This window comes from Cetorhinus maximus, unplaced genomic scaffold, assembly GCF_964194155.1.
Source record: "Cetorhinus maximus unplaced genomic scaffold, sCetMax3.hap1.1 HAP1_SCAFFOLD_763, whole genome shotgun sequence".
NCBI lineage: Eukaryota > Metazoa > Chordata > Chondrichthyes > Lamniformes > Cetorhinidae > Cetorhinus > Cetorhinus maximus.
The window spans coordinates 140001-165283 of record NW_027596705.1 but is presented as its reverse complement, the minus strand read 5'-3'; the positions used below and the strand labels follow the sequence as shown (position 1 = coordinate 165283).

The 25283-nt window shown below is 53.7% G+C and overlaps 1 protein-coding gene across 1 annotated transcript in view; it reads right to left on the bottom strand.

The window, feature by feature from the left end:
* Window positions 1-420: 420 nt before the first annotated feature.
* Window positions 421-25283, bottom strand: part of LOC144674717 (3 beta-hydroxysteroid dehydrogenase type 7-like) — a 26765-nt gene continuing 1902 nt past the window's right edge. The window contains exons 2-6 of the mRNA XM_078535939.1: window positions 20085-20240; window positions 19243-19351; window positions 15085-15184; window positions 2750-2912; window positions 421-1752 (exon numbers count right to left, since the gene is read on the bottom strand). Of these exons, the coding sequence (XP_078392065.1) occupies window positions 1328-1752; window positions 2750-2912; window positions 15085-15184; window positions 19243-19351; window positions 20085-20240 (953 nt within the window). The 3' untranslated portion in view covers window positions 421-1327. The remainder of the gene's footprint in view (window positions 1753-2749; window positions 2913-15084; window positions 15185-19242; window positions 19352-20084; window positions 20241-25283) is intronic.

The following is a 25283-nucleotide window of genomic DNA, read 5'->3' as shown; positions in this document are numbered from 1 at the left end:
CTCCCCCCCAGCACCCCAACCACCTGGGGTCCCAGAGAGGTGCCCCTTTCGCACGGGGAGCTCCTGGGACCTCCCTGTGGACAGCGCTGAGTGAAGCCCGCCCTAGCCGATCTCCTGGAAAGCGGGTCCCACTCTCCTGCCCACACCAGCAGGTGGCAGGGCCCTGAGAGTGCCCAATTCCCCAAGAGCAGTCAGTCAACACTGGCATTGCGGGCTGAGGGCTGTTATCTGTTGTTTCCTTTTCGCTTGGGTGACAGACCAGCCCTGGAGTTGGCAGAAGGAAATCGCTTATCAGGAGCGTCTGGAACCACAGAATGATTCACCGTGTGGAGAGAAAAACCTGTTCCCCTGTCGTGTGCCAGCGAAATACAGGGAGACAGCAACATCCTTTCATAAACAATCGAGGAGCGACGTCCGAAATCGTTTCACAATACAAGCATTTATTTACAATTCCAGACAGTTTGGGCTGAGATGCTCCAGAAGCGACACCCAGACGCAGTCAGTGTCCCAGACGGCTGATCGCTCTGCGTCTGGACAACGGGCATGTCTCACGCTGCTCGTTCCACACGTTCCCAGTGAAGGGCAAGGGGCAGCTTCAATCGATCCGGCTCCCATCTCAAACCAACGACGCAGGACAGGTACAGCACGGGGTTAGATACAGAGTAAAGCTCCCTCTACACCGTCCCCATCAAACACTCCCAGGACAGGTACAGCACGGGGTTAGATACAGAGTAAATCTCCCTCTACACTGTCCCCATCAAACACTCCCAGGACAGGTACAGCACGGGGTTAGATACAGAGTAAATCTCCCTCTACACCGTCCCCATCAAACACTCCCAGGACAGGTACAGCACGGGGTTAGATACAGAGTAAATCTCCCTCTACACCGTCCCCATCAAACACACCCAGGACAGGTACAGCACGGGGTTAGATACAGAGTAAATCTCCCTCTACACTGTCCCCATCAAACACTCCCAGGACAGGTACAGCACGGGGTTAGATACAGAGTAATGCTCCCTGTTCCTGTGGATGCCGTGTGGAGCGGGGGTGAGCAGCCCTGTCGAGGACAATGGTCAATTCCGTGGCCGGTGGCTGAGGGGCTTTCGTGTCCGGCGATGGAGGGGGGGCCCGGAACATGGTGGTGCAGCCTGTGGCCTGGGGATCTTCGCTTCCTGGTGGCTCAGTCCTTGGTTATGAAGGGAAGAGGGCAGGGCAGGAACCAAGGGGCGAACCTCACGGAGATCATGCCCCCCCTTTACGCCCGGTGGGAGGCCGGGGTCCCGGAGAGAAGAGTCGGGGGGGGAGGGGCGGTGTTCGGCGTTGTTGGCTATTTGCCTTTGGAACAGGCCTCGTCCAACTCCCGGACCCAGCCTGCTGTCCGAGCCATGCTCTCCGCCCAGGGAACCAGGGGCTTGTATCCGAAATGCCTTGCGGCCTTGTCGGTCTGCACGGTGAAGGCCGTGGTGACTACATTGAGCGTGTAGCGGTTCAGGGAAGGGGTAAAGGAACCCAGGGGCCGCAGGAGCCACTGCAAGACCTCGGCCAAGAGGGCCAACAGGTACATGGTGAAGTACGGCAGCAGAGGCTTGTGGCCTAACATGCGGAAGCCGGAGGGCCCCAGGAACTGCATGTCAAAATCCTCGTAGCTGAGGTAGGGCGAGTCGTCATAGCAGAAGTAGGCCTGGCCGCCCACCGTTCCCGGCCGCTCTCGAAGGGCCCGAGCAGCCAGCAGGTGCATCCAGGCGACATTCCCTGCGGAAGGAACGAAGAGGAAAGGATGTCAGTCGAGGTGGTCAGCCAGTCCCGCGCCGCAGCGGAGCCCCTCACCCGAGGCCGTGGGCGGCCTCCTCCCCCGGTCGGAGTGACACAGCCTGATTGACTAGGCCCAGACAGTGATACCCGGTCCCGGAGGGGGAAAGTACAGTGTATCTAACGCACTGTGACACCCGGTCCCAGAGGGGGAAAGTACAGTGTTTCTAACGCACTGTGACACCCGGTCCCAGAGGGGGAAAGTACAGTGTTTCTAATGCACTGTGACACCCGGTCCCAGAGGGGGAAAGGACAGTGTTTCTAACGCACTGTGACACCCGGTCCCAGAGGGGGAAAGGACAGCTTATCTAACGCACTGTGACACCCGGTCCCAGAGGGGGAAAGGACAGCGTATCTAACGCACTGTGACACCCGGTCCCAGAGGGGGAAAGGACAGTGTATCTAATGCACTGTGACACCCGGTCCCAGAGGGGGAAAGGACAGTGTATCTAATGCACTGTGACACCCGGTCCCAGAGGGGGAAAGTACAGTGTTTCTAACGCACTGTGACACCCGGTCCCAGAGGGGGAAAGTACAGTGTATCTAACGCACTGTGACACCCGGTCCCAGAGGGGGAAAGGACAGTGTTTCTAACGCACTGTGACACCCGGTCCCAGAGGGGGAAAGTACAGTGTTTCTAATGCACTGTGACACCCGGTCCCAGAGGGGGAAAGGACAGTGTTTCTAACGCACTGTGACACCCGGTCCCAGAGGGGGAAAGGACAGCTTATCTAACGCACTGTGACACCCGGTCCCAGAGGGGGAAAGGACAGCGTATCTAACGCACTGTGACACCCGGTCCCAGAGGGGGAAAGGACAGTGTATCTAACGCACTGTGACACCCGGTCCCAGAGGGGGAAAGGACAGCGTATCTAACGCACTGTGACACCCGGTCCCAATCGGGAGCGGAAAGCGATTCTTTGATCATTATGCTTCTTACCCACATACACTCGACCGTGTTCTATTTCCTGTCCCGCGAGGCGCAGCCTCTTGCGTCCGAATTTCACAAGCCCGTGATACAGCTTCTCCATCATGCCGTTATTTTCCCCGTAAATCCCGGTTGGCCTCAGGGCACACGTAACGAGGGTCTTCCCACCAGCCACCTGTGTGAGCAAAATCTGAGTCTTCATTTGGTCCTGAGGGCAACTCTATCCACGTCTTTGATACCCCTCCCCTGTGTCCGAACTCGCGCCGAGTCCCGTTCACCCCTCACCCCCTGTGCTCGCTGACCCCACACCGGCCCCCGGTCCCCGGCAACACCTCCATTTTCACATTCTCACCCTCGTTTTCAAATCCCTCCATGGCCCTCACTCCCCCCTCCCTATCTCTGTAACGTCCTCCAGCCCCTACAACCCTCCCTATCTCTGTAACCTCCTCCAGCCCCTACAACCCTCCTATCTCTGTAACCTCCTCCAGCCCCTACAACCCTCCCTATCTCTGTAACCTCCTCCAGCCCCTACAACCCTCCCTATCTCTGTAACCTCCTACAGCCCCTATAACCCTCCCTATCTCTGTAACCTCCTCCAGTCCCTACACCCCTCCCTATCTCTGTCACCTCCTCCAGCCCCTACACCCCTCCCTATCTCTGTAACCTCCCCCAACCGCTACAACCCTCCCTATCTCTGTAACCTCCTCCAGCCCCTACACCCCTCCCTGTCTGTCACCTCCTCCAGCCCCTACACCCCTCCCTATCTCTGTAACCTCCTCCAGCCCCCTACACCCCTCCCTATCTTTGTAACCTCCTCCAGCCCCTACAACCCTCCCTATCTCTGTAACCTCCTCCAGCCCCTACACCCCTCCCTATCTCTGTAACCTCCTCCAGCCCCTACAACCCTCCCTATCTCTGTAACCTCCTCCAGCCCCTACAACCCTCCCTATCTCTGTAACCTCCTCCAGCCCCTACAACCCTCCCTATCTCTGTAACCTCCTCCAGCCCCTACAACCCTCCCTATCTCTGTAACCTCCTTGTTAAGAGGAAATAAAGGAATCCAGTAATGTTCAAGGGACTTGACGTAATATATCCCAGCATGCAAAACCACAATTGCTAAGTAGTTAACATTGAAAGTTCAGGCTGTGACAGGGAGAATGCTGAACCTTGCACATTCTCAGGGCTTGTGAGCATCAGCAGGGCCACATTGGACGAAGGAGAATGTGAATATGATAGAGGAGTTAGACTGGAGTCAGAGGATGGCAATAACATAGATTAAGTGTGCTCTTCGACAGATAGGGGAAGGACAGATGGTCCCAGCTTAGATAGGAGGGCAGGTCTCTGCCTGGGTGAAGGTCGGGTCAGATGATGCACGTGCCTTTGTACCAGAGACTTGTCTGTTTAATGTAAAACTATATGTTGACAAGATTGAAATCCGGGAACTGTTCTTGTACGTGACCAGTAATGTATAAATATCATGAACACTTGTGGTTTAGCAGAGTACTGTCTCAAGCTGCATTGAGATGGTGCCCTCCTTGCAATTGCTCAAATAAACTATCGTAGCCTGTACCTGAGTCTCCTGTGGTCCGTTCGTCAAAGAGACCACAACAATTTGGCGTGGTCGGCAGGACACTGGCATCGGATCCGGCCCTGCAAAGTGGGTGAGTGTATTTATTGACCACCCGTAGTTAGTGCAGTCGGGCCTACCCGAGAACGGTCCGGTCAAGTATCAAAGAAACAGGAGGAGGACTCAGGACAGAAGATGGGAGGCGCCAAGGGGTAATAGGCGGAGCTGGGCAGGCGGGCAAGCGGGGCCAAAGCTGCGCAGGTAGGCCGGACCCCTGTGAGAGGAGGGCAGAGCCATGCTGGCGTGGTTAGGGTGTAAAATATAACCGTACCCGAAGCCGCGCAGGTAGGCCGGACCCCTGTGAGAGGAGGGCAGAGCCGTGCTGGCGTGGTTACGGTGTGAAATGTAACCATAACCGAAGCCTCGCAGGTAGGCCGGACCCCTGAGAGAGGAGGGCAGAGCCGTGCTGGCGTGGTTACGGTGTGAAATATAACCGTAACCGAAGCCTCGCAGGTAGGCCTGACCCCTGTTAAACCGCACATACATACCTCAGATAACTAAGTTGTTAGGACCGTGCGAACGTATCGGGCAGAGAGAGATGAAAAAATAGGAATCGAACGCCGTCAGGATAACAAAAACAGCGCGATAGAACCCGACTAGGGAACTGCGGACTCCATTACCAGGTTCACAGCGGAACAACAGTCAAAATTAACCACTAAAATGCCGAAGGAGGGGTGGAACCCACAGGGGACCCCTGGAGAACAAAAACAGTGGTGGTCAGAGCAAAAAAAGGCTAAGGAAAAGAACGGGATTGTGGTTATGATCGCACTGTACCTACAGTTGTGCAGAAGGGTTAATACTAAATTCCAGTCGATTAGAGAGAGAGAAACAAAGTCAGGTCCAGGACAGATCAGGGCAGCAGCAGCAGCAGCCGCCTGCGGTGACTCTGATCAAGACGGGGAAAGTTCCGAGGGAGAAACCCGTGAAGGACCTGAGGCAGTTCCACCCTCATATGAACCAACCGCCCCTCTGTGCCCGTTAAATCCCATGGCCCCCAGGGCAATGACCGTTAGGAAGAGGAAAGCCAGGAAAGGTGGATTAAAAAGCAATGAGAGGAAAGGGGGCCCCCAGGGGTAGGGAGGGGATGAGGAATTTGAGAGGGTTATAGAGGAGGTTAAGCAGGTACCGTTCAGCCCGATGGGGGGAGAAGCAGGTTCTGCTGAAGGAATTGCCGAGACTTAAAAACCCGGCGTAACAACCCAGATTCATGGACCAAACTGCGGGAGGTGCGAGATTTCCATGCAATGCAGCCCCCTCGGTACTCACGGACCGGTGAAGGCTAAGAGCCCAGGGGGTGTTTGGGGGAGATGAACCCTACAGTTTCGGAGCGGAGACTGGGCGAAACCCGGGGGCGTCTCGGACCGGGAGAAGGCGAACAGCCCTGCACAGGGAGTTTGAGAGAGAGAGACCGGGAAAGGAAGCCTTGGGGGAGGGGGAGACAAATTGGCGGGGGGTGTACAACATCCGTGGTACAGAGGAAGGGTGAGTCCCTCATGGACTAGGCGGAGAGGAAGCGGGAAACTCACGTGCAATTTTCAGGACAGCCGCATCGTCTGCGGGGTGACGAGATCGTCTTGAAAATGTTGACGGAAAGGCTCGGATCGGAACGCCAGAGCGTTATTAGAATGGGCCCCTCGGTAGGATGGAATTAGATGGATATGATGGGCTGGGCCACAGAGTTGGAGGCGCAGGGGAGTGAAGTGGTGGCCCCTGTGGCTGCGGTTAGTCTGAGGGTTAGAGTGTTATCATTGTGGAAGGGAGGGGCACATGGCTGTAGGAGTGGACGGAAGAGGCCAGTAGAAATGGGGTTGCGATGTACCAATTGTAGGAAGGCTGGGCACCTCTGGAGTGATTGTCTGGGATGGGGGGTGGTGGTGGAGGGGGGGGGCGAGAAGGCCGGGGGTCTCAGTCAGTCCCGAGGAAATGCCGCCACCCCGGGTCAAAAGCTGTTGACCGTGGAGGAGGGCCTGGAGGCTATCCCAGGACCTGTCAAGCCAGGCCTAGGTAGCGCCGGCCCTCGGGAAATCCAGGACCGGGGACCCACGGATGCTTGTTGACGCGCTGTTAGGGGGCTGACAGTGCAGGATGTTAATAGACACCGGGGCGTCCATTTCAATTACAGACCAGGGCCTACCCACTACCAGCGTCACCGTCACAGTGACAGGAATAAGCGGGGGACACATACGGGCGAGACAACGTGAGGTCACCCCCTTAGAAATAGGGGGACTGATAGTCCCTATCCGGATTTGGGGAGGACAAGCCAATGAGGGGAGCGTTATGGGGATGGATATTCTAAAAAGATTAGGGGCTGTAATGAGCCCACAGGATGGTAAGATTATTAAGCGGGTCCACTTGGGAAGAATCGAACACTGAGTCTCCTGTGCAGCGTGGCCGCAGTGACAGGGAGTTGAACCAAGACCAATGGAGACAAGACGGGGAATGGGGTCTCCTGTGTCGGCAAGTCGCCAGGGTTCGGGCGTGCCACAAACACGGCTGCGGTAAGGTTAAAATGACCCCCGTTCATATTCCTGGCCCGGAACACCTCCCCGCCCCACCAAGGAAACAACACCCCATTAAATCAGAGGCTCGGGATGCAGTGAGGGATATCATACGGAGCTCAGAGCAGGATGGGATAGCGAGGAGGACCCAGTTCACCACCAATTCCCCCCATTTGGGCCATTCAGAGACCGATGGGTCGTATCGATTAACAATTGACTACACACGGCTTTAAATAAAGTGACACTGAGGGAACACGCAATAGTCCCGAGCCCTGCCACTATATTCAACAATCTAGGGCCGAACCACGCAATCTGTTTGGTCCTAGATGTAGCTAACGGATTTTGGGCGATACCGTTGGACGAGGGGGTCCCAGGATAAATTCGCTTTTACGGTAGAGGATTACAGACAGGACACGTGGACTCGATTGCCTCAGGGTTTCCACTATAGCCCAGCCATTTCTAACCAGGTAACGTGCGATACACTGAGTCGCGCTGAACTGGACCAGGGCAGCGTAGCGGTCCGAGACGTAGCGGGAACGCAGAGGGGCACTGTCGCACATTTTAGAAACATCGGAAACGGCCGGGTTGAAAGTCCACGTAAAGAAAGCTCAGTTGGGGAAGCGGGAGGGGCAGTACTCGGGTTATGTAATATCACAGGGGAAGAACGAGCAATTCCCAGCAGTCGGGAGGAAGCTATAGAAAGGATGCCAAGCCCCGCAGATGTGCGAGGGGTCAGGCAACTCTTGGGATTGTTTAATTACTGTAAAGCCTTCGTGGAGGATCTTTGCCAAGTTGGCCGCACCCATACAGGAATTGGTAAAAGCGGTGGGGGGGTGGAGGGAAAGCATCACAGAGAGAATGGAGTGAGAGACGAGAAATAGCTTATACAGCGCTAAAGCAGGGGCGCTTACCCAAGTGCCAGCCTTAGGGCAAGGTGTTTCATCTCTATACCCATAACAAGGGGGGGGTTGTACGGTTGTACAGGGCAATGCTGACCCAAGAGCACGGGGATCGAATGCGACCTGGAGTGTATTTCTCAACAAAACAGTCTCCCGTATCCAGTGGGATGTCTCGGAGTGTGGCAGCAATTGACTACACGTCCTGGGCAGTGAGGGATTGTGAGCCGATAGCGATGACAGGGGGGACCTGACATTACACACCAGACACACTACAGGAGAATTACTTAACACGGGGAGGTTAAGGACAGTTTCAGACAGTAGGCGAGAGGCATGGGAAAGCTATGCTACTCCCACGAGATAAGTCGGTTGTAATAGTTGGCGACTTAGAGGGACTAACCCAGCAGAGGGGCTGCCGCTAGACGGCAAGGGACATGTCATCGAGCCCCAGCATGAGTGCTCGCGGGGAGATACATGAGGAGAATCCGAGGGCAGTGAGGGAGGATGAGTTAGAAGACGCAGATCTGTCCTTGTTTGTGGATGGGTCCTGTAGACGTGTGGATGGAGTCCCGTGCGCTGGATGGGCGATGGGGGATGGAGAAGGACAGATCGCGGGAAGGGGAGAATTGACGGGTAATTTATCAGCTGAAGTAGCAGAGTTAGTGGCGCTGAAAGATGCTCTGCATAGAGCACAAGGGGAAAGGGTTAATACTTATACAGACAGTAGATACGCCTTTGGGGTCGTACGTGACTATATGACAGCCTGGAGCCGAAGGGGCTATGTCACGTCCGGGGGCGGGGAGGTCAGGTACAGCCTGAAGTGATAACCAGAGCTCTAGGAGAAGCTGCTAACCTACCCCTAGAAGCAGCAGTAATAAAAGTTAAAGCCCATCAGGAGGTATCGGACCCCATGGAGCTGGGCAGCCAAGCGGTTAAAGAGGCCGCAGCTACCGATCCAGAGTATCCAGTGGCGGTAACGGCAGTGGGTCCGGAGTAAATACACCTAGCGGGTTTACACCGAGATGCTAGGAAAGAGGACCGAGGACAGCGGAAGGGGCAGGGCGCTACGGTAAACACGGGTAGGGTGTGGAAAAAAAGCCGGGAAGGGAGTAGCACCCCAGTGTATTCAACAGAATCTGGCGCGAATACACCATGGGAAACTCGCATCATGGAAGGGAAGCTGTGTTAGGGGCGGTAGGGCAGATGCTGGTGGTGGCGGGGAAGGGGAAGGGATGGAGCTAAATATTGCCACCAGTGACTGATATGTGCCCGACATAATCCAGGTTAGGCCCAACGAAATTCGCATGTCGCACCAACCCCGACCGAGGGGGGAACAGATACAAATAGACTTTACAGGACCCCTCCCCGCTTTGCGGGGCCGAGGGAAAAACTATTGCCTGGTTAGGTCATCGACCAAGCGGCTCGGAATCAAACAGAGTTCCAAGTCCCTTACCGTCCACAGAGCTCAGGCATGGTCGAACGAATGAATAGGCCCTCAAAGCGAGCATTGGCAAGGGTCATCCAGGATACAGGGCGAGGCTGGGCAGACTTATTTCCCAGCATGCTTATGGGGCTGCGGGCGAGGCCTAACACAACGACGGGGCTAACCCCATACGAGCTGATGACAGGGAGAGCAGTGAGGTTGCCGGGAGACCTGGCAGCGAGGGATTGAGTCCGGTAAGGGAGAGGAAGAGGGAATTCGACCGGGAGCTGCATCGACTCATTCACGGGCTAAGACAGGAAGGCCAGGGATCAGCAGATTAAACGGGACTTGGGAAGGGGAGGTCAGATCAGATCAAGCTAAAGTGCCTGGCGTGGGTGGGTGGGGGGCGTGGGGGAGAAAGTTATGGTCAAGATTTCCCACCTGAGAAGCCTGAGTTTGAACCCAGATGGATGGAACCACATGAAGTAACCATGACCAGTGATACGTGTGCACACGTGGACTTGAGGGGGTTAACTGGAAACACTGGTCACAGCTGAAGCGTTTCACTGACCGATTCTTACCCACGGAGCTAACCTCGACAGCCGGCCTGGGATGGTTCACGAGTTCACAGAGTGTTAGTTGTAGTGCGGTGAGCGCGGCGATGGTGGCAGCAACCACACCGCCGTGTGGCACAGCACGGACCGTGCCGAACGTGATTCACCGCCGCGGGGACGATAAACGTTAACAGCCGGAGGACACGCGCTCTTGAATCGCATCAAGGGTTTGCTTCTAGTCGGGTATCCGAGGCCTGACAAAGGCCAGGGATTGTCGGCAGAGGTTGCTCCTCCTGTCACATTCCCAAGTTGAACCAGCCTGTGTTTTAAGCATAAGGAACGGGGCTGGGGCGGTTTGAATTTGTCCGCGAGTGAAGAGAGCCATGTTTATGTAGCGTGCTTAACCCTCATTGTCACGCTAGGGATTCTGAATGGTACGTTTGTAGTCCAAATCAGAAATGATATACCGACTTGGGGAAACAATGGCCAGATGTGGATAGGGGAGGGCCGCCCAGAAGAGGAAATTAGCACCACTACCCAACCACTTCCCACGCCTAGCTCCACAAGCCAAGCCGAGGCAAACAAAGCCTCTCAAACCTGGCCGCCCTGTCCGGTCACGCATCCAGGGCCGACAAATGGTCTCGTATTGATCAACCAAAATAAAGTGTTATACGATGATGTACGCCACGAGCTGGTTCCCGTAGCCTTGAACGTCTCCGGTGTCGCCCTGCCCCATTGGTGCCCAACCCACACCCAAGCGCTGCATACAGCTCTGAGGAGCCACTTAATGGCTGAAGCGGCCCAGTTTGATGTCGGGATACGATCAGGCCCAGAGGGGGACCGAGCTAAGCGCAGCCTGATAAATGACGCTTGCCACGTTATTCCATACAGGGACTTCAATAGTTAACTCCATCGACTTAGCAACTGGAGATCAGAAGCCCTGAGCTTTAAGCTTAAGGAGATTCTAGAGCGGGGACAGGGGATCCAGGATACACAATTAGACACGGATCAGGACGGGACACGGTTAATCCAAAGCCTGGCTACCGTGCTCGAAGGTCATGCGGGGACTAGCAATAAACTAATCGAAAACGGGAAAAATATTTCAGACGAAGCGAGCAGAAATGATGTTTGCAGCACCTAGGGGTCTTGGGCACTGGAACATGCCCGAGAGTATTTAAGACAGATTAAAGAAGGGGTAGTCCCTTTATGGGGTAACTAATGAGCATTTATGGAATCTCTCACGACACAAGAATCGTGACTTGACCGATTGCCAGCTCAGAGGTTTAACACACGTATATAGAATGAATGTTGAATGTATAGTGAATAGTAATATGCTAATCGGCATTGTATTAGTAATACCTGTCATACCTATGTCAACACCCGGCAGGACATTATATAGAGAAAATATTGGGGTTATACGGGGGGATTACTATATTAATTATCACGATATTCCACCACACGCAGTAGACATAGAAGGAGATATAGTTAGCACCACATTAGAAGGGTGTAGTATGTACACCACAGCAGTATGTGCACATCCGATATATGAGACGGGGGAAGTGAAGTGTGGATTTAAAGCAGCCACAGCGCACCGAGAGACTGGGAACTGTTTAGAGCCCCTCGGGCTGTACAGATCAAAATGAAAGGCTGTAAATGATTGTAATATTGTTTGTACTGATGCACCTGGAGATACATTTTGTAAAAGTTTAACCTGGATTGTACCCTTGTAATGTTGTTCTTGAAATGGTTTGGAATGTGATTGAAGATATTTTATGAATAAAGTATATTTTTACAAAAAAAAAGCAAACTGTACAATCCCACACTGCCGAGAAACGCTCCTAGTAGTTGGACCACCTGTCCCTCGTGGAAAAACTTATGCAGAGAAACCCTTTTGACCACAAGTCCATCAGGCAGTGGTCGGCACGGAACGTCTTAGGGGCCCTGAGGGAAAAGGAGAGGGTGGATCCTGTGGGATGGTTCCCCGAGCAGACTGTCAAAGTCATTTGGCAGAATGCCTCATCGCCAGAACTTTTCAACAAGCACCAAGACGTAACTTGGCTGGTGGTGAGAAAGGCCCCCTTCCCTGTCAGATCCTTCCAACACGCTGGGAGTCTCACCCCCTCTGCACGTTGCCCTCGAGGTGGCTGTGGTGGGGAAGAGACCGTTGTTCACCTCCTGGTGGATTGTGCCTTTGCAAAGAAGGTCTGGAGAGAGATGCAGTGGTTTCTGTCGAGGTTCATCCCGAGCAGTTCTGTGACACAGGACTCTGTGCTCTACGGGCTGTTCCCAGGGACACACACCAAGACAAACATCAACTGCAGCTGGAGGATCATCAACTCGGTGAAAGACGCTCTTTGGTCTGCCCGAAACTTGTTGGTCTTCCAGCGCAAAGAATTGTCTCCAACCGAGTGTTGCAGACTAGCACATTCCAAGGTCCAGGACTACGTGCTGAGGGACGCACTAAAACTTGGGGCAGCCGCTGCAAAGGCCCAATGGGGAAGGGTCGCTGTCTAAGACCTTTCTGCCTCAGTGCACCGAGGGACTGGGAACTGTTTAAATCTCCTCGGGCTGTACAGCTCACAATGAATGTCTGCAGGGAATACTCAGTGTATTATAAATGTATTGAAGCACCTCAGAGAACAACATGATGTATGTTGATAACTCCAATGTCATTGCACTGTCTGCATTGAGCAGATTGAAATGATTGGAATATTCATTGAGTGTATTGATGCACCTTGTGATCCAGGGGTAAAAGCTGAATCTGATTGTACTTTTGTGCTGGAGATTTTGAAATGGTTTGGAATGTTCTTCCAGATATTTTAAGAATAAAGTATATTTTTCCAAAAACAAAAGCCGCAAACTGTACGATGGAAACTATAGGAGCTGCAAAAGGACCGACGCATATTGCACATACAGGGAATGGGAGATATTGGATCACCACGTGACAGGAAAGAATCCAGTATGGGGGTAAGCAGATATGCCCCATCCACAATCATTCGGTGTGCCGACACCCACAGGTGCCAGCAAGCCTGGGGAAGGTGGAACTGGTCGAAATATACAAGAGAGGAACAACTACAATTCAGGTCAAGGATAACCTGACGCAGCATTTAAACCAGTTCTCCTCTGAAATTCCCCTATTACCAGAGCATCTCACCGCGATTCGGGAACAGACTCAGCAGGTATACAGAACTGACTACACACTGCAGCAACAGGCTAGATTAAAAGGGCCAGATGATACAGATGGTTTGAACAGTGGCCATACCCTTTACATGCCACAGGTGGGTGACTGGCCAGCATCAATGGGTGGTGGTGCATTAAGGAGGGTAGGGGGGAGCAGACACCACTGTAGTTAGCTACCTTGGGCTAAGCCAAGGGCCAAAAGTGGGGAGTGTTAGGGGGGGAATAAAGGAATCCAATAATGGTCAAGGGACTTGACGTAATATATCCCAGCATGCAAAACCACAATTGCTAAGTAGTTAACATTGAAAGTTCAGGTTGTGACAGGGAGAATGCTGAACCTTGCACATTCTCAGGGCTTGTGAGCATCAGCAAGGCCACATTGGACGAAGGAGAATGTGAATATGATAGAGGAGTTAGACTGGAGTCAGAGGACGGCAATAACATAGATTAAGTGTGCTCTTTGACAGATAGGGGAAGGACAGATGGTCCCAGCTTAGATAGGAGGGCAGGTCTCTGCCTGGGTGAAGGTCGGGTCAGATGATGCACGTACCTTTGTACCAGAGACTTGTCTGTTTAATGTAAACCTATATGTTGACGAGATTGAAACCCGGAAACTGTTCTTGTACGTGACCAGTAATGTATAAATATCATGAACACTTGTGGTTTAGCAGAGTACTGTCTCAAGCTGCATTGAGATGGTGCCCTCCTTGCAATTGCTCGAATAAACTATTGTAACCTGTACCTGAGTCTCCTGTGGTCCGTTCATCAAAGAGACCACAACACTCCTCCAGCCCCTACACCCATCCCTATCTCTGTAACCTTCTCCAGCCCCTACACCCCTCCCTATCTCTGTAACCTCCTCCAGCCCCTACAACCCTCCCTATCTCTGTAACCTCCTCCAGCCCCTACAACCCTCCCTATCTCTGTAACCTCCTCCAGCACCTACAACCCTCCCTATCTCGGTAACCTCCTCCAGCCCCTATAACCCTCCCTATCTCTGTAACCATCTCCAGCCCCTACACCCCTCCCTATCTCCATAACCTCCTCCAGCCCCTACACCCCTCCCTATCTCTGTAACCTCCTCCAGCCCCTACACCCCTCCCTATCTCTGTAACCTCCTCCAGCCCCTACAACCCTCCCTATCTCTGTAACCTCCTCCAGCCCCTACAACCCTCCCTATCTCTGTAAACTCCTCCAGCCCCTACAACCCTCCCTATCTCTGTAACCTCCTCCAGCCCCTACAACACTCCCTATCTCTGTAACCTCCTCCAGCCCCTACACCCCTCCCTATCTCTGTAACCTCCTCCAGCCCCTACACCCCTCCCTATCTCTGTAACCTCCTCCAGCCCCTACAACCCTCCCTATCTCTGTAACCTCCTCCAGCCCCTACAACCCTCCCTATCTCTGTAACCTCCTCCAGCCCCTACAACCCTCCCTATCTCTGTAACCTCCTCCAGCCCCTACAACCCTCCCTCTCTCTCTAACCTCCTCCAGCCCCTACAACCCTCCCTATCTCTGTAACCTCCTCCAGCCTCCTACAAACCTCCCTATCTCTGTAACCTCCTCCAGCCTCCTACACCCCTCCCTATCTCTGTAACCTCCTCCAGCCCTCTACAACCCTCCCTATCTCTGTAACCTCCTCCAGCCTCCTACAACCCTCCCTATCTCTGTAACCTCCTCCAGCCCCCTACACCCCTCCCTATCTCTGTAACCTCCTCCAGCCCCCTACACCCCTCCCTATCTCTGTAACCATCTACATCCCTCCGAGATCTCTGCGCTCCTCCGATTCCGCCCTCTCGAGCATCCCCCGATTCCCATCGCTCCGCCATTGGCGGCCGGGCCTTCAGCTGCCTGGGGCCTAAGCTCTGGAATTCCTTCCCTACACCTCTCCACCGCTCTCTCTCTCTCCTTCTCTCTCTCCTCCTTTAAGATGCTCCTTAAAACCGACCTCTTTACCCGAGCTTTTGGTTGCCTGTCCCTCATACCCCTCCCCCCCTCCTCTCCCGTAGCTCGGGGATACGGAAGCCTTTTCTTCTGTACATGAACCCATGTGGTGCCACTGCCCGCTCCAGGAGTGGTACGAATGCCCGGCCTTTCCCGGCGCGGGGATTGGCTGCCCTCCGGCCTGACCCTTTGACCCGAGATCACCCCAGGCTGTCCCGCACTCACCGCCGCTCCGTTTGCGCTCAGGACCATTTCCTCGGCCTGGGCCTTGCTCTGGGCGTAGGGCCCCTCGAGCTCGATGGCGTAGGGTGTGTCCTCATCGCCCCTGCGGAGAGCAGAACACAGCTGTTGACGATGCACCAGCAGTGCCGGGTCGCGGGGGGAGCACAGTGCGATCCCAGGGCAGGACCAATCGGCTCCAGCTTCTCTTCATGCCGCGCGTGTCCCCCCCGCAGCAGTCCCCCTGTCGTTTGAGGTGCCCCACCCCTGCCATTTCCTCCCTGTCTTGCTCCATATTCACAGCACCAAATGAGGCCATTCAACCCATCCACTTGGTGCTGGTGCTCTGGCTCCAAACCCACCTCCTCCCACCACCTTCTTCACCTTGGTGAACAGTGTGGTCTAACCGAGGGATATGGAGACCGGAACTGTGCACGGTGCTCCGAGTGTGGTCTAACCGAGGGATACGGAGACCGGGACTGTGCACGGTGCTCCCAGTGTGGTCTAACCGAGGGATACGGAGACCGGGACTGTGCACGGTGCTCCCAGTGTGGTCTAACCGAGGGATACAGAGACCGGGACTGTGCACGGTTCTCCGAGTGTGGTCTAACTGAGGGATACGGAGACCGGAACTGTGCATCGTGCTCCCAGTGTGGTCTAACCGAGGGATACGGAGACCGGGACTGTGCACAGTGCTCCGAGTGTGGTCTAACCGAGGGATACGGAGACCAGGACTGTGCACAGTGCTCCCAGTGTGGTCTAACCGAGGGATACAGAGACCGGGACTGTGCACAGTGCTCCCAGTGTGGTCTAACCGAGGGATACGGAGACCAGAACTGAGCACGGTGCTCCGAGTGTGGTCTAACTGAGGGATACGGAGACCGGGACTGTGCACAGTTCTCCGAGTGTGGTCTAACCAAGGGATACGGAGACCGGGACTGTGCACAGTGCTCCGAGTGTGGTCTAACCGAGGGATACGGAGACCAGGACTGTGCACAGTGCTCCGAGTGTGGTCTAACCGAGGGATGCGGAGACCGGGACTGTGCACAGTTCTCCGAGTGTGGTCTAACCGAGGGATACGGAGACCAGGACTGTGCACAGTGCTCCGAGTGTGGTCTAACTGAGGGATACAGAGACCGGGACTGTGCACGGTGCTCCCAGTGTGGTCTAACTGAGGGATACGGAGATCGGAACTGTGCACGGTGCTCTGAGTGTGGTCTAACCGAGGGATGCGGAGACCGGGACTGTGCACAGTTCTCCGAGTGTGGTCTAACCAAGGGATACGGAGACCGGGACTGTGCACAGTGCTCCGAGTGTGGTCTAACCGAGGGATACGGAGACCGGGACTGTGCACGGTGCTCCGAGTGTGGTCTAACCGAGGGATACGGAGATCGGGACTGTGCACGGTGCTCCGAGTGTGGTCTAACCGAGGGATACGGAGACCGGGACTGTGCACAGTGCTCCGAGTGTGGTCTAACCGAGGTTCAGTATAAATTGAAATACTTTGATGTTCGGCTCTAGTACTCTAGACATGAACCCTGAACTCCAATCCTCCAATCCTGATCAGAAACCTGATTTCTGTCCTGTATCAGATAAAAAATGTTCACACACACAACTTCCTCCCATATTCCAGGGCCCTTCATTGGGGAGGGATTGTTCACATCGACACAGTCCAGGACACTTGGAGACTGTGGTGTCAGGAATCCTACAGTTACCAGCCCCATTCATATTGCACTCACTGCTGTATTCCAGTCAGGATAGAGTTTCAATGTAACATGGCAATGGGGTAGTGTGGGTAAGGGGGCAAGAGTGGGCAAGGGGGTAAGAGTGGGTAAGGGGGCAAGAGTGGCTAAGGGGGTAAGGGGATAGGGTGGCTAAGGCGGTAACGGGCTAAGGGGTAAGAGGGTAAGGGTGGGTAAGGGGGTAAGGGGTAAAGGGGTAAGGGTGGTAAGGGTGGTAAGGGGGCTAAGGGGGTTAAGATGGTGAGGGAGTAAGGGCGGGTAAGGGGATAAATGTGGGTCAGAGGGTAAATGTGGGTCAGGGAGTAAAGTTGGGTCAGGGAGTAAAGTTGGGTCAGGGGGTAAAGGTGGGTAAGGGGTTAACGGTCAGTCGGAGGTAAGGGGGTAAGGTGGTAAAGGTGGGGAAAGGGCTAAAGGTGGGTCAGGGGCTAAGGGGGTAGGTTGGGTCCAGGTGCAATAGGATATGGTGTGTAAGGGGGTAAGGGTGGGTAAGGGGGTAAGGGCAGGCAATGGAGTAAGTGGGTAGTGGTTAAGGGGGTAAGACTGGGTAAAGGGGTAGGGTGGTAATGTGGGTCAGGGGGTGAGAGTGGGTAAGTGTGTAAGGGGTAAGGGGGTAAAAGGTGGGGTGGGCAGGGGGGTAAGGAAGGTAAGGGGTAAGTGTGGATAAGGAGGTAAGGGGGTAATGGGGTAAGTGTGGGTAAGGGGGTAAGGGTGGGTAAGTGTGGGTAGGGGGTTAAGGGGGTAAGGGTGGGTAAGTGTGGGTAAGGAGTTAAGGGGGTAAGGGGGATGAAGGTGGGTCAGGGGTAATGGGGTAGGTTGGGTAGAGAGGTAAGGGGGTAGAGTGGTAGGATGGGTAAGGGTGTGGAAGGGGGTAAGAGGGTAAAGTGTGGGTAAGGGTGGGTAATGAGGGTAAAGGTGGGTAAGGGGGTAAAGGGGTCGGGTAAGTGTAGGTTTAAGGGTTAGGGTGAGTAAAGAAGTAGGATGGGCATAGGAGTTAAGGTTGGGTAAGGGGTAAGGGAGGTAAGGGGGTAAGGAGAGTAAAAGGGTTAAGGGTGGGTAAGGAGAGTAAAGGAATTAAGGGTGGGTAAGGGGATTAAGGGGTTAAGGGGTTAAGGGGGTTAGGGTGAGGGTTAGGGGTTAGAATTAGGGTTAGAGTTGGGAGTTAAGTTTAGGGTTAGAGTTAGGGTTGGTGTTGGGGGTTAGGGTTAGGGTTGGGTTTGGTGGTTAGGGTTGAGGTTGGGGGTTAAGGTTTGGGTTGGGGGTTACGGTTAGGGTTGGGGGTTAGGGTTGGGGGTTAGAGTTGGGGGTTAGGGTTGGTGGTTGGGGATTAGGGTTGTGGGTTAGGGTTAGGTTTGGGGGGTTAGGGTTAGGGTTGCAGTTGGGGTTGGGGGTTGGGGTTAGGGTTGGGGGTTAGGGTTAGGGTTGGGGGCTAGGGTTGTGGGTTAGGGTTGAGGTTTAGGGTTGGAGGTTAGGGTTAGGGTTGGGGGTTAGGGCTGGTGTTTAGGGTTGGGGTTGGGGATTAGGGTTAGGGCTGGGGGTCAGGGTTAGGGTTGGGGTTGGGGGTTGGGGTTAGGGTTGGGGTTGGGGCTGGGGTTGGGGGCTAGGATTAGGGTTAGTGTTGGGGGTTAGGGTTGGGGGATAGGTTTGGGGGATAGGGTTGGGGATAGGGTTGGGGGTTAGGTTTGGGTGTTAGGGTTAGGGTTGGGTTTGGGGGTTAGGTTTGGGTTGGCGTTGGGGGTTAGGGTTGGAGGTTAGGGTTGGGGGTTAGGGTTAGGGTTAGGGTTGGGGTTAGGGTTGTGGTTTAGGGTTAGGGTTGCTGTTGGGGGTTAGGGTTGGGGGTTAGGGTTGGGGGTTAGAGTTGGGTTTGGGGGTTAGGGTTGGGGGTTAGGGTTGGGGGTTAGGTTTGGGTTTGTGGGTTAGGGTTGGGTTCGGGGTTGGGGGTTAGGGTTGGGGTTGGGGGTAAGGGTTGGGGGTTAGGTTTGGGTTTGGGGGTTAGGGTTGGGGGTTAGGGTTAGGGTTGGTGTTGGGGGTTAGGGTTGGGGGTTAGGGTTGGCATTGGGTGTCCACACTCTCTCTCGGGCAGTGCCAGCGTGCTGTACAATGGCCCATCGGAAGCCCACGCTTCCCGGGCACTTCCCAGGGAGCCAGCCTCCGAGGTCTCCGGTAGCTCAGCCAGCGGGGATGGTCCAGCCTTGGACACACCGGACACCAGGAGCCGTGGGCCGATGAACCCGCCTGTTCGGCTCACTCGGGTGGTTGTATTCACCTGGCGTTGTTCAGAAGCCACAAGCCAGCTGGCACCTGCCCTGTCCTCTCCACGCTCCAGGTATTAACTACCTGCTTCAAGGATAGAGAGGACCCCCTCCCCCGGCCTACCTCCAGCCCCGAGGTCAACGGACCCGGCAGCACCCTGTAGAGTCCTCACCTAATGAAATGCTCCCCCTTCGCGTTGGGCCCCACCACCTCCATACTGCTCGTGTGCAGCAGAAACTGAATCCCCATCTCCTTACATGCGTTAATCACATTGCGGGTCCCTGTGGGAAAGGGAGAAGGGCAGATATCAATCAGCAAAGCGACAGGCTATCTCTCTCTGTGGCCTTTCGCCTAACGGGGACAGTGTAGAGGGAGCTTTACTCTGTATCTAACCCCGTGCTGTACCTGTCCTGGGAGTGTTTGATGGGGACAGTGTAGAGGGAGCTTTACTCTGTATCTAACCCCGTGCTGTACCTGTCCTGGGAGTGTTTGATGGGGACAGTGTAGAGGGAGCTTTATTCTGTATCTAACCCCGTGCTCCACCTGTCCTGTGAGTGTTTGATGGGGACGGTGTAGAGGGAGCTTTACTCTGTATCTAACCCTGTGCTGTACCTGTCCTGGGAGTGTTTGATGAGGACAGTGTAGAGGGAGCTTTACTCTGTATCTAACCCCGTGCTGTACCTGTCCTGGGAGTGTTTGATGGGGAGAGTGTAGAGGGAGCTTTACTCTGTATCTAACCCCGTGCTGTACCTGTCCTGGGAGTGTTTGATGAGGACAGTGTAGAGGGAGCTTTACTCTGTATCTAACCCCGTGCTCCACCTGTCCTGTGAGTGTTTGATGGGGACGGTGTAGAGGGAGCTTTACTCTGTATCTAACCCTGTGCTGTACCTGTCCTGGGAGTGTTTGATGAGGACAGTGTAGAGGGAGCTTTACTCTGTATCTAACCCCGTGCTGTACCTGTCCTGGGAGTGTTTGATGGGCACGGTGTAGAAGTATCTTTCCGCTTCGTTTTACCTTGATAGTTGATGGCCCAGATCTTGGATGGGGAATTTCTCCCCCAGACATCGATCAGTGCGGCTGTGTGGATGATGAGATCCACACCTCTCGCTGCGTCTCGCACGCTGTCTGCCTCAGACACGTCACCCTGAATGACATTGACACGGACGGCAACTGTGGGAGGAGATAGACCAAAAAGGAATAACGTGCGGACAGAGTGAGAGAGGGATGCTGAAAGGAGGAAGGAGAGGTCGAACCCAGAAATGAAGAGAACCTGGGAGAGGGTGATGAAGAGGGGCAGAGGGAACATTTGTGATGGAGAGAGGTGGAAATCGTGAGACAGAAAATCAGAGAATCACACAGAGAGAGACAGAGAGAGAGAGAGAGAGAGAGTCTGAGATAGATAAGGAGAAATGGAGTGACAGAGAGAGAGAGAGAGAGTCTGAGATAGATAAGGAGAAATGGAGTGACAGAGAGAGAGAGAGAGAGAGAGACAGAGAGAGGTGGGTGGGATGTGAAATTGTGGCTGACGTCAATGTGTTACACAGCCACAATTTCACAAGAAACTGCTTTAATGGCACACATGTATATGTACAGGAGCCCATCAGAGGCACACTCACACACACTCTCACACTCTCCCACAGACAATCACTCACACACACTCTCACACACAGGCATTCATACTCAAACACGTAAACACACACAGATCCACACATACACACACTCACACACACTCTCACACTCTCTCACAGACAATCACACACACACACTCTCACACACAGGCATTCATACTCAAACACGCACACACACAGATCCACACATACACACACTCTCACACTCTCTCACAGACAATCACACACACACACTCTCACACACAGGCATTCATACTCAAACACGCACACACACACAGATCCACACATACACACACTCAAGCACACACACACTCTCTCTCACAGACAATAACACAGACACACTCTCTCTCACAGACAATCACACACACACACACTCTCTCTCACAGACAATAACACAGACACACTCTCTCTCACAGACAATAACACACACACACTCTCTCTCACAGACAATCACACACACACACTCTCTCTCACAGACAATAACACAGACACACTCTCTCTCACAGACAATAACACACACACACACACACACACAGACACACTCTCTCTCAGCCAATAACACACACACACTCACACACAGACCCTCACACACAGACCCTCACACTCAAACACGCACACAAAGACACACACAGACACAGGCACAAAAACACACAGACACACACACACACACCCACACACTCACAAACACACACACATACAGACACACACACACACAAGCACACACAGAGCTGCACAGACAGACAGGAGAGTGAATTCGCCCCTTTTACCCACTGTATCTGCGCGCAGGCATACAGCAACTGACCCTGAGACCCACATACAGACTGTGTCAACAAAGCGAAACCAGTCTGAACAGCTTGGGAGATTTGTTCTGCAAAACAGCTAGGATACAGCCAGGTCACTGAACTTACTCACGTCCCACTTTAAACTCCCCAGCCTCTGAGGCAGTGGCACTGGCCCTGAACCACATTGTGTTGGACACAGAGAGAGAGGAAATCTGCTCCCGAGGAGGGGATGCCGGAATAAAGGAACACATTAATGTCTCTTTTCCGCCCTTTCCCAGCCACTGCACTTCTCAACAAAGAGTTTTGTTTTTCCACTGACATCCTCCAAACTTGAATTCTCATGACACGGGAGGTGGGTGTGAGATTCACTTCCGCACGGTTCAGAGTCAGGTGCATGAATTTGACCCAGCTACCGCCTTTCAATTGCATCTGTTTTGCAGAACAAATTCTCACAAGCTGTTCAGACTGGTTTCGATGCGATGGTACGATCTGTGGGTGCAGGTCTCTCAGATACAGCTGGTGTACGTGTGCAGAGAGATAGCGTCGGTGAAAGGGCTGGATTCACTCCCCTATCCGATTGCACGGCCTTGGGGGTTAGTGTGTGTGTGTGAGTGTGTGTTTGTGTGTCTGTCTGTTTGTGTTGGTGTGAACGTGTGTGTTTTTCTGTCTGTGTGAGAGAGTCGGGGTGTGTGTGGATGTGTGTGTGTCTGTATGTGATTGTGTAACAGTGCGGCTCTCTCTCAGTACTGACCCTCCGACAGTGCGGCTCTCCCTCAGTACTGACCCTCCGACAGTGCAGCACTCCCTCAGCACTGACCCTCCAACAGAGCGGCGCTCCCTCAGTACTGACCCTCCGACAGTGCGGCGCTCCCTCAGCACTGACCCTCCGACAGTGCAGCGCTCCCTCAGTACTGACCCTCCGACAGTGCGGCGCTCCCTCAGTACTGACCCTCCGACAGAGCAGCTCCCGCTCATTACCTTGTTATCAAGACCATTGTCCTGGATCATTGATTCAACGTGACTGTAGCATGTGGGTCTCAGACAGGTACACTCTCACTCACACTTACTCCCTAAAACTCACACTCACACAGACACACACTCACACACACACTCACGCAGACACACATGCACACACACACACTCACGCAGACACACACACACACACACTCACGCAGACACGCATGCACACACACACACTCACGCAGACACACATGCACACACACACTCACACACGCACACACACACTCATACAGACACACGCACACACACTCACACAGACACACAAGCACACACATACACGCAGACACACATGCACACACACACACTCACGCAGACACATATGCACACACACACACTCACGCAGACACACATGCACACACACACACTCACGCAGACACACATGCACACACACACTCACACACGCACACACACACTCATACAGACACACGCACACACACTCACACAGACACACAAGCACACACATACACACTCATGTAGACACACACTCACGCAGACACACACACACACACTCACACACACACACACACACACACACACTCACGCAGACACACAAACACACACATACACTCACGCAGACACAGATACACACACACACTCACGCAGACACACACGCACACACACACTCACGCAGACACACACACACACACTCACTCAGACCCACACGCACACACACACTCACGCAGACACACAAGCACTCACACACTCACACAGACACACACGCACACACTCACGCAGACACACACACTCACGCAGACACACATGCACACACACACACTCACGCAGACACATATGCACACACACACTCACACAGACACACATGCACACACACACACTCACGCAGACACACACACTCACACACACACTCACGCAGACACACAAACACACACATACACTCACGCAGACACAGATACACACACACACTCACGCAGACACACATGCACACACACACACTCATGCAGACACACACGCACACACACACTCACGCAGACACACACACTCACGCAGACCCACACGCACACACACACTCACGCAGACAAACACACACTCACGCAGACCCACACGCACACACACTCACGCAGACACACACACACTCACGCAGACCCACACGCACACACACACTCACGCAGACACACAAGCACTCACACACTCACACAGACACACACGCACACACTCACGCCGACACACACACGCACACACACACTTACGCAGACACACACACACTCATGCAGACACATGCGCGCACACACACACTCACGCAGACACACTCGCACACACCCACTCACGCAGACACACTTGCACACACACACACACGCAGACACACACACCCACTCACGCAGACACACACACACTCACGCAGACACACACTCACGCACACACACGCACACACACACTCATGCAGACACACACGCACACACGCACTCACGCACACACCCTCGCAGACACACACGCACACACACTCACGCAGAAACACACGCACACACACTCATGCAGACACACACGCACACACACTCACGCAGACACACACGCACACACACACAGACACACACACTCACGCAGACACACATGCACACACACACTCACGCAGACACACACGCACACACACACACTCACGCAGACACACACACGCATATACTCATGCAGACACACTCACGCACACACTCCCACAGACACACACGCACACACACACACTCACGCAGACACACACACTTACGCAGACACACACACACACACTCACGTAGACACACACACACATTCACACTCACACAGACACACATAGACATTCACACATACACACACTCATGCAGACACTCACACACACGCACACCCACATATACACACACACACCTTGGCTGAACCTTTGAACTCATTAACCTTTGATCCCAAGCCAGGCATTTTGAGTGGAAATCATTTCACAAGATCTAAGTAAACAGGGCCAATACTTAAAAACAGAAAATGCTGGAAAAGCTCAGCCGGATAGAAGATTGGCTGTCTGGCAGGAGGCAGAGAGTGGGGATAAGGGGGTCCTTCTCAGGATGGCGGCCGGTGACTAGTGGAGTTCCGCAGGGGTCAGTGTTGGGTCCACAACTTCTCACTTTATACATTAATGATCTAGATGAAGGAACTGAGGGCATTCTGGCTAAGTTTGCAGATGATACAAAGATAGGTGGAGGGACAGGTAGTATTGAGGAGGTGGGGAGGCTGCAGAAGGATTTGGACAGGTTAGGAGAATGGGCAAAAAAGTGGCAGATGGAATACAACGTGGGGAAGTGTGAGGTCATGCACTTTGGTAGGAAGAATAGAGGCATAGACTATTTTCAAAATGGGGAGAAAATTCAGAAATCTGGAGTGCAAAGGGACTTGGGAGTCCTAGTCCAGGATTCTCTTAAGGTTAACTTGCAGGTTGAGTCAGTAGTTAGGAAGGCAAATGCAATGTTGGCATTTATTTCGAGAGGACTAGAATATAAAAGCAGGGATGTGCTGCTGAGGCTTTATAAGGCTCTGGTCAGACCACATTTGGAATATTGTGAGCAATTTTGGGCCCCGTATCTCAGGAAGGATGTGCTGGCCCTGGAGAGGGTCCAGAGGAGGTTCACGAGAATGATCCCAGGAATGAAAGGCTTAACATATGAGGAACGTTTGAGGACTCTGGGTCTATACTCGATGGAATTTAGAAGGATGAGGGGGGAGATCTGATTGAAACTTACAGAATACTGAAAGGCCTGGATAGAGTAGACGTGGGGAAGATGTTTCCATTAGTAGGAGAGACTAGGACCCGAGGGGCA